Raw genomic sequence first — 13,261 nt, 5'->3', positions numbered from 1 at the left:
CAGGCCCTCATTTGCTGAGCCTACCCACAATACATTTATTACCTCTACTATCTCAAAAGAATGTAAAACCGGTGTTATTTAAAATATCTGGGAAATGTGTCCCCTTCTTTAACAGCCCTGTTACATGTTACACTGTGAGTGGCAAAAATGTTGATTAGCTTAGTGCTAGCTTGGAGGAGTCACACCTTTAGTCTAGAAACCTTCTCTAACTGCCCCCCACCTGCGCAGCTGTGACTTGTCACTACAGGCCTGGTGAGCAGGGGGGTCCCTATAAGCCCTACTGTCTATGATTCTGTATGCCTCTAAGGCTCAGGCTTAGAGGGCAAGTGCCTGGCTCCTCTGGGCTAGCAGAGGGAGGCTGAGGCTGTGCTTGCTGCAGGGTGGATAGGAGCTCATGAAGGTACAAACCAAAGCAACTCCCCTGAAACCAAATTAGCAGCTGACCCCTGGGACCATTTCCATGGGGTTGGGGCTTGGCACCAGCTGCATTGTGGGGGTCCGGTGCTTCCAGCCTTGGCAGGAAGGCTGAGCTGCGCCCATCCCCTGTTGGGGGTGGCTGTCCCCATGATCCAGATCTGGAGTTGGTCAATAGTTTGCTGGCAGGCAGCTACACCTGCTCCGGTGCAGAGGAAGGGAGGAGAGAGTATTGCAGAGGCAGTGGGGCTGGCCAAGGCATGCCAGCTCCCCCCAAAGTTGGCTTCACTGCAGCTGGAAACAAAGTACACCTGCAACCAGCTCCCACATCCACATGAGCAGCAGCTGAGCCCCATGCTTACAGCCCAGATCTACCTGCAGCTGCCCCACTCCAGAGCAGCAGCTTCCCTGCCAAGTCTCCACCCCACAGCAGCTGCCGCCAACTCGCACTATGCTGTATGTGGATCAGGTACATGAAGAAGAGCACTGTTAGAGCTGTGTGGCTAGAGCTCTTTGCCTAGCAAGGGAGATAAGGAGTGAGCCCCAGCATTGAACTTGGCTCCTCTTCACAGAGGGTGGCAATAACTACAAGCAGCCAGAGCCAGGGAAGCTGCTTCTAAACACCACTGGGAGGGGGGCCGTGGGGTCCAGAAGTGGCCACCTGCCCAGACAGGCTCAACACGGTGGGGGAAAAGTACTCTGGGCTGCCATTCCTGGACTAGGGGCCTGGGGGCAATAGAAAAGCTGTGGCTCCAGTCCCTGGGCTGCTCCACTAAGCAGTTAGGGGTGAAAGCCCATAGAATAGGAGAGTAGGGAAAGGATGACTGCATCCTGGGATACTGGAGGACTTGAACTTGAGCAGCACTTCTGTGGGGAGTGGCCACACGTTAATGGAACAGAAAATGGGGTGTGCAGGTCAGAGCTACTCCTGCCCTTGAGTGGCATAATTTTGAGCTGCATAACAAGAACTTTAAGCCACTTAAAGGTGTTAATGGGAAGATAATCCAGGGGTTATGAGCTCCAGGAGCTGCCCAAAATTAATGTGTAACAAGGCCCTAAATGTGAGTAAAGAGAGGGTAGTAAAAACGGTGTTAATTTGTGTTTGAGAAACATTAGACAGTCTTAACAAGGAGACACCAACCATGTGAATTTTTTTGCCTCAAATGCTGCCAAGTTCCATGTTATTTGTTACCTCATATGCTCGCATGGAATAATGGAACTTGCTTTCTCTTTCCAGTATGAGTTGTCAATTCCCATCTTAATTCTGTTTCAAATATTTTTGGCAAGCCCTGGTTGGTATCTCAGAATACTGAAGACTCATTCCATGTCTTGTTGGCTAACCCATGGCTTTGTGTTCCCATATGTTAGGTGTGATGTTTTGGACATATTCCAACATGTGTAATTACTGTATAAGTTTGCAACCTATGGTTTTCCAAATTTTCAATTTGACTCAAGTTATTTTTATTCTATTTCTATTCATAAAATAATTTGAGTATGACTGTTAGCTGGTACAATATGCTACCATATTCTATACCAGAAGTGACTGCTTTTTAATGTTGATAGGGAAAGGAACTAGATCTAGATCTAGAATAGTTTTATAGAAAGACATATATATTTATATCCTTCTGGATGAAAAGTGCAATAGAAGAGAAAGTTGTTATCAGTATTCTGTAAGGACTAGGCTCAGTGAGGCTCATGCCCTGCAGCCTGATTAACTGAATTGGCTGAACCCAATGAACTAACCAGGAAAAGCTAAGCCCTAGCCAGCAGGGACAAGACCAAATGAGGCTTCTACCCTGTGGCTGGAGTAACTGAACCTAACAAGCCTTAGTCCCTTCCCTCTGGTCCTGAGTCTGCTCTTAGGAACCCCTCCAGCACCTGTGCCTTGCTGCACAACTTACTGATCTTTGTATGGCTCCTGTCCTAGTAAATCCTCCATCTCCCTGACTCCCTGAATCCTAGTTAACCCTCTGGACTTCAGTTTGACCTTGGCCTACTTCCTGATCTCTCATTCCTGGTTAGTCCTCCGGTTCAGCTTCGGACTCTTGTCTTCAGTTCCTGTCCCTGGGCTTAGAACTGAGGTTGCCCTTGGTTGCTCCAAACCCTAGTTAATCCCTGCAAACGTACTAGTCCATACTCCTGTCCCCACCTGCTAGGCATGACTGTCATTGTGAACCATGAAATATTCTTGTATATTAATGATATTTTATTACTGCATATCTGAAGTCACTGAGAAGGGAGAAGCCAGAAGGAGCTCTCATAAGAACAGCATGTTTCGATTTTCCTTCCTCATTAAATTGATATTTTTGGTGCCTGCTGGTATCATCTTTTTCTTTCCACTCTTTTGAGTTTACGACCTCTCTACAGTGGCTGTGTGATCCTTCCCATACTGAATAAGTCCATAAGAAAGACAAATAGCAACAACACATTCCATCTAAGGATCTTTTTACAAAAATAAATGAATTAAGGGTGAAATTACATGCTACATTTAGACTGTACTAAATCTACTGAATTTAATGTTAAAGTTAAAGTGTACTGTGAGCAATCACATAGTTAAGGGTGAATACTATTTCTTGCTTGCATTGTGCGACTTGCCCCTACAGGGCTGGTGCACAGTGGTGTTGCTTGAGGGTGGTGGCTGGGAGCAGTGCATCCTGGGATACTGGAATACTGCAAATTGATCATTATACCTCTGGCTGCTTGCAGATGTTAAAAAACCAAAACAAAACGTGCTTTACCAAAAGAAGCAGCACATTATTTTGACCAAGCTCTGCAGTGCCTTTATAGATTGGACGCTTCAGTGGGGCTTTTTGGCACTTTTAGCTAAAGGTGATTCAATCAGCTGTTAGAGAAAAGAACCAAAAAAGCCCCAGTAAAGCCCCAGATCCATACAGATGTTGGGCGAGCCAGGTACCACTTCTTGTGGGCATGCATGGGGCTTGGCATAGGAACGTGCCAAGTTTAAAGTAAAGCCGCATTTTTGGTTTCTTTGTGTTTTTTTAACATCTGCAAGCAGACACTGTGGAGCAGACTGAAGTTATCCTAAAATGAGCAAGGCCCAGAGTTAACCCTTGCCTGAAGTGGCATATCTTTGAGACACTCAGAGGGCACTTCATATAAGTTAACAACCTTTAATGGGCAGAAACTCATGTTTTAAATGTCCTTAGTATGGTCTAAGTGTAACATGAAGCTTCACCTTAAGTGTAATGTTAGGTTATCAGCATGAGGGACCCCTAGTTCTAAAAGCCATATTCTTATTGTTGTCATTAATAACAATATTAATTATTACATTCATTTTATTATTATTATTCATTAATAACAATAATAATTATTATCCTCATTTTCACAATGGGAGGGGAATACTGGAATTCACAGAAAAAATTAGGGGCAGAAACAGGATCAGAAAGCAGATCTTATTTTCCATGGACAGCTTCTTCACAATTCCTAATAGCTGAGATGTATTACATAGTAAGGCATGAGGTTTTATAACACTAGCAAAACTATTTTTTAGAATGTACAGTGATAATGATGGATATAAATATCCAGTCCTTTTGTGACTATAAGGGCTGTGAAGCTATGCCCAGTACTAGCTGATGAAACCTAATCAGATATCTACAGTTTTTTCAGTAAACCTGCCTACCTACATTTTCCTCCAAGTTTCAAGTGGAAAAGGTATTTTCAGCTCCCTAGTCTACATTACCATATAAAGAGAGAGGACTTGTACTTCAGTGGGGCACTAAGAGCATGTTGCTTATATATCCATTCAACTACAAAGTACTATTAGATTCTTAGAGATGAAAGGCACCAACATCAACACAAAACCATTATCGTGTAATTGCACTTGTGCCTTTCTGAAGGCATGTTGTCAAAACTAATTAGCACCCTTTTGATTTTCAGACTGGAGGTAGGCAAAAATCTGCAGGTAGGGCTGTACGATACTCACAAGCTGTACTGTCTTGTTAACTTCCTCACACGGGAAACTTTTATTTCCTGCTTTTCTGTAGTGTTGGCTGACGGTGTAGTTTCAGGTCGCACCAAAGCTGGACTCCTGAGAGAATAACAAGAAAAACAAACAAGGTAATGTCTTTGCTTAAGCTATTTTTACATATATTAGCAAATTCTAATGGAATGGCATATAAAACCTGGGAATGTGAAATCTCTGAACAATACTATGCAAGCTTTCACTACTAATGATTTCACTCAAAAGTACAGTATTTTAGTAAGGACTTAGCTGTATTAATACAAATTATACAATTAGGGTTCGTGATCCATATTCAGGCATATTCAGCCAGGCTCTCCAAAGTGCTGAGAAACATGATCTCAATTTTTTTTAAATCTTGGTGGTTTTGCCTCCATTTCCCCAACTGAACAAGTATGAGACATGGAGCTGGATTCTTATTTTACTTTTGCACCAACAACCGAACTCAAAATCAAATTTTGGTTTTAAACACTTAACCTGTATGATCTCAAGGACAATGAGGTTTTCAAAGACTTCACTGGATAATAATCTGATCATTGCATTGGCACAGGTATAACTGATAGCAGATTGTGGTTTGCAGACTGGTATAGTACTGTTTTTTATTCATGAGAATAAGCCTTCTTGACTTTCAGGTTCTATACCGATTCCTATATGGATGGCAATTAAAAAAACAAAACAAAAGACAAAACAGCTCCCCCTCCTCTGCTCCAAATCCCAAAGCCCTCATCCTTTGAATTATGAAGTGAGTAAAACTGATTTGGAAACCATACAAATACCACAAGCATAGAAATCCAGAAGGGCATTTTTCGCTGTGTTATATTTCAGAGTAGATCCACATTTTAAGCAGTTTTTTGAACATCTATTTAAAGACTGAAAGCAACTTTCACATTGGAAAAAAGTATTAATTAGAAAAAAAAAGAGCTATTTTATTGTACACGTTAATACTCTCCATTTTAAGAACTGCTGTGGGGAAGACAAATATTCCAAAACATACTAATAAAAGAATCTAAGGGTCAGAGTCTCAAATGATATAAATTGGTGCAGCCCCATTGTCTTCACCTGACAACCTTAATATATATAAATTAAGGATCTGGTTCTGAATGAGCAGTCTTGTCATTTTTTAAGTGATTTCCTGATAGAACTTTTATAAACTTCATTTAATAAAAACAGTTAAAACAGAAGCAGAAATAAATAGTCAAGTCAAGTAAAAAATGACCATAGGAAAGCAGGGCTGGAAGGGACCTCAAATGGTGATCTAACCCAGCCCTACGACTCAGGGCAGAATTATGGTGACACTATGAAGAAATCACTCTCCAGTCTGTCTCACTGCTGTAAGCAGACTGCCCAGCCCCTCTGTGTTCAGGCTAGTGAGCATACATGACTGGGCGGTAAAAAATTCCATTGGGAGGGGGGAACTCGCTCTTTCTTTGTCCAGGAGTTCCTGCCAAACAACCTGTTTGACCCAGGTCATCCCACCTGGTGATGCTGATGTCTTTTAAAAAGCATCAGTCAGCATCCAATGGGCCTGCTTCTGGTTGGGATTGAGTGATGAGGTCACAAAAGGTACAAGAAGAGGGGTCACTCCATCTTGGAGGGGGGCTTTTTCTTGGGAACAATGAAACAAGTAATAAGCCTCCAGAGAGTTCTGTCAGTCTCCAGATGAACATGTGAGTAATTTACCTGAATTTTAGCTAGTAATTTAGGATTAAGTGATCTAGATGTGCATCAAAAGCTTAACAAGCCTGTTCTGTTTTGTTCAAGTTGGTTTTCTTGCACTATTCCATTGTTTTGTATTCCTTCCTCCCCCTCTCTCCCTCTTTGATCAATAAAGCAATCTGTTATAGCACTCCTTGCTCTGTATGCTTAAGAGGGAGAGACTAACCTTACAGTTCCCTTTGCCTGGCTGGCTAACTTGGGTACAACTTTTTTACTTTCCTCCTGTACAAGAGGCTACTGGTGAATGCTCCAGGATAAAGGAAGCATTCCAAGGTGCCACGGTGGGTTAAGCACCCCCAAGGTCTACAGGGTCTGTGTACCCTGGGTGGCACAGAGCCCTAATAAAGACCAGCGCCTGGGTGGCGGCAGCAATTACCCCAGGCTTGTGAGTGGGCTCCAGGAAGGGGGTTGGCCAGACACAGGTGCCCCAGGGCAGACACTCAAAGTGTGGTTTTTGGTTGGGCACAGTGAAGCCACACTTGCATAGTCAGAAAGTCCTTCATACTCTCCAACCTAAATTTCCTCTGCTGAAGCTTGAGGTCATTACTTCTAGCCCTGTCCCCTACTACAGAGAAAAGACCATATGAATCTCCTCTGTAATCATCCCTCAAGTATTAGAAGGCATTCACCAAATCCCCCCTCAGTCTTCTCTTCTCCAAACTAAATAACCCTAGTTCTTTCAGCTTTTTCTCATAAATCTTCCTCCCAGGCCCATAATATTTTTTGTTATTCTCTATTGGACTCTTTCCAATCTGTCCACATCCTTGTTATTGAAGTGTGGGGCCAAAACTAGACAGAGTACTCCAGGTCAGGCCTCATCAGTACTAAGTAGAGTAGAAGAAAGACTTTCCTTGATCCATAAGTGACATGCCTGTTAATACAACCCAGTATGCTGTTGGCCTTTTCTGCAACAAGAGCACACTGTTGGCTTATATTTAACTTCTGGTTTGTTGTAACCCCCCAGGTCTTTTTCTACAGTACTGCAGCCTAGCCAGTCATTTCCCAGTCTGTTTTTGTGCATGCAATTACTCTATCCCAAGTGCAGGCCTTTACATTTGTCCTTGCTGAATATCATCTAATTGTTTGTGGATCATTTCTCCAGTCTATCCAGGTCATTCTGGATCCCAGTCCTACCCTCCAGGGTGTCTGCAACTCCACCCAACTTGGTATCATCCATAACTTTGCTAAGTGTGCACTCAATCCCATCCTCCAAATTATTGATGAAGATATTAAACAATATAGGACCCAGGATAAAACCTTGGGGACCCCCACTTAATATCTCCTTCCATGTAGACATTGAGCCATTGATGACTACTTGTTGAGCTTGAGTTCAAAACCAGTTATGTATCTACCTTGTGGTATTTTCATCCAGTCTATATTTCCTTAGCTTGTTAATGAGCATGTCTTGGGAGACAGGCAAACTATAAATACAGAGAATAATGAACAAACAAATGAATGTATAATACTAAATAGTTCAGATATATTGTGAACAATTACAGAAAAAACTTGACCAAGAAATGGATGTTTTGGTTAGTGTGCAATTTCCCTTTTTTTTTTTTTTGTGGAAAAAAATGCTAATTGGAATTTAGATTTTTTTTTTAGGGTACGGAAATAATTTGCTTTGATGAAATAAGTTTCATTTTGATTTTGAGTATTTTAAAATGTCCTTATTTTTTAAAAATCAAAGGATATTTCAACAAAGATTGGTTTCAAACAGAAAGCCTAAATATTTCATGTTTAAAATATTAACATAGATGCCTCATTTTTTGAAAGATTCTTAAGAAAGACTGTAAAATGAGGAACTAGATGAACTCTGCATCTAGTTAGGAAATATTTCAGTATCCTCAAATCTGATTTAATGTCTCAATAAAAATTTCACTTGGAAAATTTCACTCCATTCTACATCAGATTGAAAATAGGAACACCATAGAGATTTTGCATAATAATTTACAAAAAGAACTGGGAAAATGCATTCAGACATTATGCTTGCTTGGATGCAGTAAATGTACCGGGGAAGAAGGAAAAAAAGGTAAAGTGCTATATCACAACCAAATATACTCTAATCTTTCTAACAAATGCAGTTTAGTTTTTCTTATGTGTCATAGCACACTAATAAGTGTTCTTGGTATATATTGCAAAAACAATGGGATTTTAGTGATGACAGCCATATTGCAGAATACTGCTATCATTTTTTGGTCAGGGACAATTCCAATGAGTATCTCTGCTAACTTCTATGTACTTGGAGATCAGACCCAAACAGTGAAGAGAACCTCCAACATTTGGCAAATCACCTGAAGGGAGATGCAGATTATTTGAAGTGTGAAATAGAGAGGACTTCATTCTTACTTTAGGTGGAAAGGAATAGCAATGAAAAATAACGCTGTATTTTTATGTCACTTCTGTTTGAAAGATCCAGGCCCCTGAGATATCAGACTGACTCTATTCCACGCCAAGCACAGAATCATATATGAAACTAATACTACCAATTGTCAGGAGATTAATTATTGCTCCCATTATCCAGAATTGGCTTGGTTTAGCTCCTGTTCTGTCTGTGGACACAGACCTCCACAATGGTTCCTGTTTAATTTTGGTCATTCTCCCTGTATGTTCCAACTGGGTGCATTTTTTCCCCGACTGGACATGTATGATGTTCCCACAGTTCACACATTGAATGCCAGTAAATACTGAGCATGATTAACTCTGAACTTGATTTGGTTCTTTAAAAAACAGCAGGCTTTCAACACAGTAGAAAGCCCTAAAAAAAGCACAATGACACCTCTGAAAAAGAATTAGGTTGAATAATTTCTATTGTTACCTTTTGAAGTTTATAGCAAGGGCATATTATCTCATATGAAAGGATATGGATTTTCAGAGAAAAACCTTGCAATTATTTTGGCTCTTTAAAATAGAGTCTTTATGTTCAGCTATAATCACCTTTCTTCTTATTTATAGTAACTGACCTGGGCTTGAACAAAACCTGAAGTGATAGAGGATGAGAACGACCCATGCTTTTAAAAAAGCACAGTGCATGACAATTTCAACATAAGGCACAATGGCAATGTTGTGTAATCAGAAGAAAGTATTTTTGTGTATGTATCCAACTGTTACATGAAAGAATAAGGAACCAAGACAGAGCCTCCTGATCTGGCAGGATGCATAAAAACCTGTCATTTTCTAGTGAGAATGACAACGACAAACATGAATGTCAGCATGCAATGACATGTCAAAAGAGACTGCCTGTAAAATTAGAGATACAGCAAGCTTCTGACCAAAGATCAGAGAGCTTTACTGAACCAGTTCCTTCACTCTTGCAGTCTATTCATTAGCCTTACAAAGAAAACACAAGTAAACAACCTTTAAGATGGATGCTCTCTTAGATAAACTTTTATGAGAAACCCAACCTGTTTTAGGAGCAGCAGCCAAAGGTGCTGAATGTAGTATTCAGAACAAGCCACGTGTCACTATGGGGGCTTGCTCAGAATGTGGTTTTACCATTTATTAGCAAGCAAGGGAGCAAGAGACTAGACACTGGATGAGGTGAAGCAAAGGAAAGAGACAGAAGAAAAGCAAGAACTGAGCCACTGAAAAACTTCCTGTTCCTTGCAAAGGATCCAGTTTGTGTTTTTAAAGCTTCATATTTGAAATATACTTTCATGTTTTTAAAGCAACCTATGAGTTTGCTTCCATCTACCTCAGAGACAACACATCCACTGCTCCTCCTGTTCCTCTGGTACGAGCGTCTTTACCCACCTTCTTCATTTTGATAGGGAAAAAAAGGTTCTATGTAGTTTTTGCCATTTGAAACAATCTGCCTCACTTTTTCTATCAGACTAACACTCCCTATGATCATCTCAGTACATGATATCAGGATTAGAGGCTGGGACTAAAAAACAACAAATTCAATCTCAAATGCAATTACTTAAATGAAGGCAGCCATCTGTGCTGCGTCCCTGGGGCTGTCTTGTTCTCAGCTGCTCACCTATGGAAAATGAACAGCAGAAAAATACTCTTCCAAGCTGCTTGCTGTATCACATGCCTCTGTGATTGGGAACATACAGCAGTGAACATTTGGCAGGAATGAAGGAAAGCATTTACCAAGTAGGAACACTATTACAGATCTCATAGACCACACAAACTAAGCAAAAAGCAGAACTTTTCCTCAATTTGCAGCGTGAGGTTTTTCTACTTTTCTTAACTAAATTAAGAGTATATACAGGTCAGAAACAATAATATACATTTCTTTTGCTATGATGACGAAAACCTTTCTGAGGTTAGTTTTCCAGAGGCTTATTTGGTCATTGGAAAACTGGTTTATTAGAAAAGGGCACTTTATTAGAGCAGCTCTTGGAGACAGCCTGGAGTGTCATGTGTATCAGCGTTCCCACACTGAAAAATGGTGATGAGCTTTAGTTAAAGTGCCCCACCACCATTTTTCAGCACAGGGGCACTGTTACATGTGACACTGGAGTCTTCTGGAGCATGGTAATTATCACATGCCAGCAGACTTGATTAATCAAGCCTGCTTTGCCGCACTGTAATTACAGCACATCAGAGCAGCTTTAATGTACATGTACACACACCCATAGTTCTTAATGGAGTTACCTGGACTTTAAACAAAACTAGTTTTTACTTCAGAGATGGGACTGAAGATTTTTGTCACCTAAATGAACAGATATAAATGATTTAACTCAGGGGCATGAACGCTTTGTGCCTCCTGAGGCTGGGGCGGGCATGGTGACTGCCCACAGATGGTGGCAGCGGCAGTGAGAGAGAACCTCCCACAAGTGGCTGCTAGGGGTTGGTGTTGGGGTGAGGGGTGGCGAGTGCCTATCGGTGACCACGCACATACATTGGTGGCAGGGTGGGGGTGGTGGTGAGCAGCAACCACCCACAGATGCCACCAGCAGTGGCCAATCTCAGGGGGTGCACTGCTTAGGAACAGCAAAGAGAATGGCCCTTGTAATCAATAACTGGGGTATTTAGAAATAGGAGGCATTATCTTGTTATTCAGATTTGTGTGATTTAGGACATCTGAACTAAGAGATGCTACAAGTAGAGCAGGAGCTCAACTAAAGGGATGTGAGCAGAGCACCAGCCCTAGGCACTGACTTCAGTGGGGGCACAAAAATAGCAGCTACCAGTGCTGCCACTGCCCAGCTACACCCTTGCTTCTCTCAATGAAAATTTCTATCTGAGTTCTAGGAACAGCCACAGGATGCCTACGTGCACTTGCAGAGAGCCTGGAACAATCACTCTGAGAGAGGTGAACGGCTCCGTCCATCTCACCAAGGGGTTAGCTGAGATATTATTGATCAATGACAATTTCAAATGTCAACAAAGTTAACCATTAAATTCCATAGGAGAGGGAGAATCACAAATGTAAGCAACATCTCTCATCGGTGCCACAAAAAAGGTGGCATTTGGGAGTTCACACAACTTATTTTTCATTCCAATCAAGGAGGAGCCAACAAGGCACACTCAAGGTACATATTTAAGATGAAAAGACAAAACTCAGTTAATTGAATGGACCTGAGACAAACAATCTGATTGCAAAGATCTGTCAAGAATGGCATCTCATTTTGATGGCTCACATGAGGAAAGCTTATTTCATCTAGGGAACTTGGAAGAATGCCAAAGACAACCCCCCCCCCAATTCATCTCCCAAGCCATCTGACCACCGTGCAACTTGATATCAGTTAATATTCTCCACCGCTTTTCTAACAGCAGCCAACACTGTGACATAACATTTCACCATGCATTACATGTTATACAACTCTTAATATAATTAGTCCTAATATAACGTTATGATTTAGTTTCGGATTGGAAAATTTACAAAGAAAATAGAACAACTGAATATGCAGAGCACCAGATGGTGCTTTTACTTACTCCCACACAAAAGAAATATTTTTATTTGCAATCTTTTGAAAGATGAGATAATTTGGATAACACGGATCAATGAAGGTGATGCAACAGTTGGCCTTAACAGAAAGAAATTCATAGGCAAATGCTGAAGCATTTGGGATATAAAGCCTGCCAGAGCATTGATAAAAACCCAGAAGTGTGTTACCATGAAAATAAATAGTGTAGGCAATTAATGTACCACATTAGAGATGATATCAAGCAATAATAATGACAAAAAATAGCTGATCAGCCAAAGGAAACATTTTTACGAGAATATATCCTTATTTATATTTCATTGTGGGATTACATCAGACTTGGGGGCATTTATATTTATGTATGTGATTCCTAATATTTATATGACATTAATTTTGATTATATTATTTTCAAAACGCATCACAAAAACTATACATCCATTGCTTTTAATACATCCAAATAATTGCATGGGTGTGCATGTCTAGCAGTACAGGGTTAACCACAAAATAAAGACTAAAATGTAGCAGATGATGAAGAATGAGTTACTACTTATATACATTAGTCTTTTGACAGTTTTAGAGAAATCATCAGAACTGTGAAGCATATAACCTTCAACAAAAGAACTCTAACAGCACTGAAAATCAGAAGCACATTATAAACAGAACAAGTTGCTTGACACTTCCCATCATTAAAATCCATTTTCAGTTGCTTGTAAAACTTTTTCAGCCTTTAAACACTTGGGTTGAAATTCTACCATGTGTCTACCTCAGGCTGATTTTTTTGGGAGGTGGGAAGTTTCAGCAATGAATTAAATCAAAACCCTGAGTAGGGCTGGGGAGGGGAGATGGGAGCAGAGAGCTTAGCTACGTGAACATGAAGGGCATGGGCAAACCAACAATATGCACAGAGTTAATTTTGAATTAATATTAGGTGGTGCCTTCCCAGAATAGCTGCTCCACAACAAATATCTTTCTGCCCACACTTGCCTCAGGTCAAGACCAACTCTGTCCTGCTTCATTCATGCATAAGCTGCAAAGGCCATTTGTAGATGACACTTTAAAGAGGGTTTAAAGTGGATTAAATGCCTTTGGCACCACTTTAATGGCACTACTGTTAGTATGAGTTTGCAAATTTGGCAGCGTATTGCACATTAATCCAGCCACTGTAGCATATTCGGTGGCAAAATGCACCTTAAATGACTGTGAGATGTAGCAAATCTCACAGTCATTTATCATGACCTTGATCACGACCGCCACATCACGACGAGAGACATGCTAG

General features: G+C 40.9%; 1 protein-coding gene across 2 annotated transcripts in view; it reads right to left on the bottom strand.

The window, feature by feature from the left end:
• The window catches only part of EPB41L4B (erythrocyte membrane protein band 4.1 like 4B), a 236,630-nt gene that overhangs the window by 65,342 nt on the left and 158,027 nt on the right, over window positions 1–13,261 (bottom strand). For both annotated transcript variants that reach the window (XM_019509253.1, XM_019509255.1), the window contains exon 19: window positions 4,358–4,462. In XM_019509253.1, coding sequence (XP_019364798.1) covers window positions 4,358–4,462 — 105 coding nt within the window. The remainder of the gene's footprint in view (window positions 1–4,357; window positions 4,463–13,261) is intronic.

Source organism: Gavialis gangeticus, unplaced genomic scaffold (genome assembly GCF_001723915.1).
Source record: "Gavialis gangeticus isolate Ggan-Ray unplaced genomic scaffold, GavGan_comp1, whole genome shotgun sequence".
Taxonomy (NCBI): Eukaryota; Metazoa; Chordata; order Crocodylia; family Gavialidae; genus Gavialis; species Gavialis gangeticus.
The sequence above is the reverse complement of the archived record's forward strand: the minus strand, read 5'-3'. Positions and strand labels throughout refer to the sequence as shown.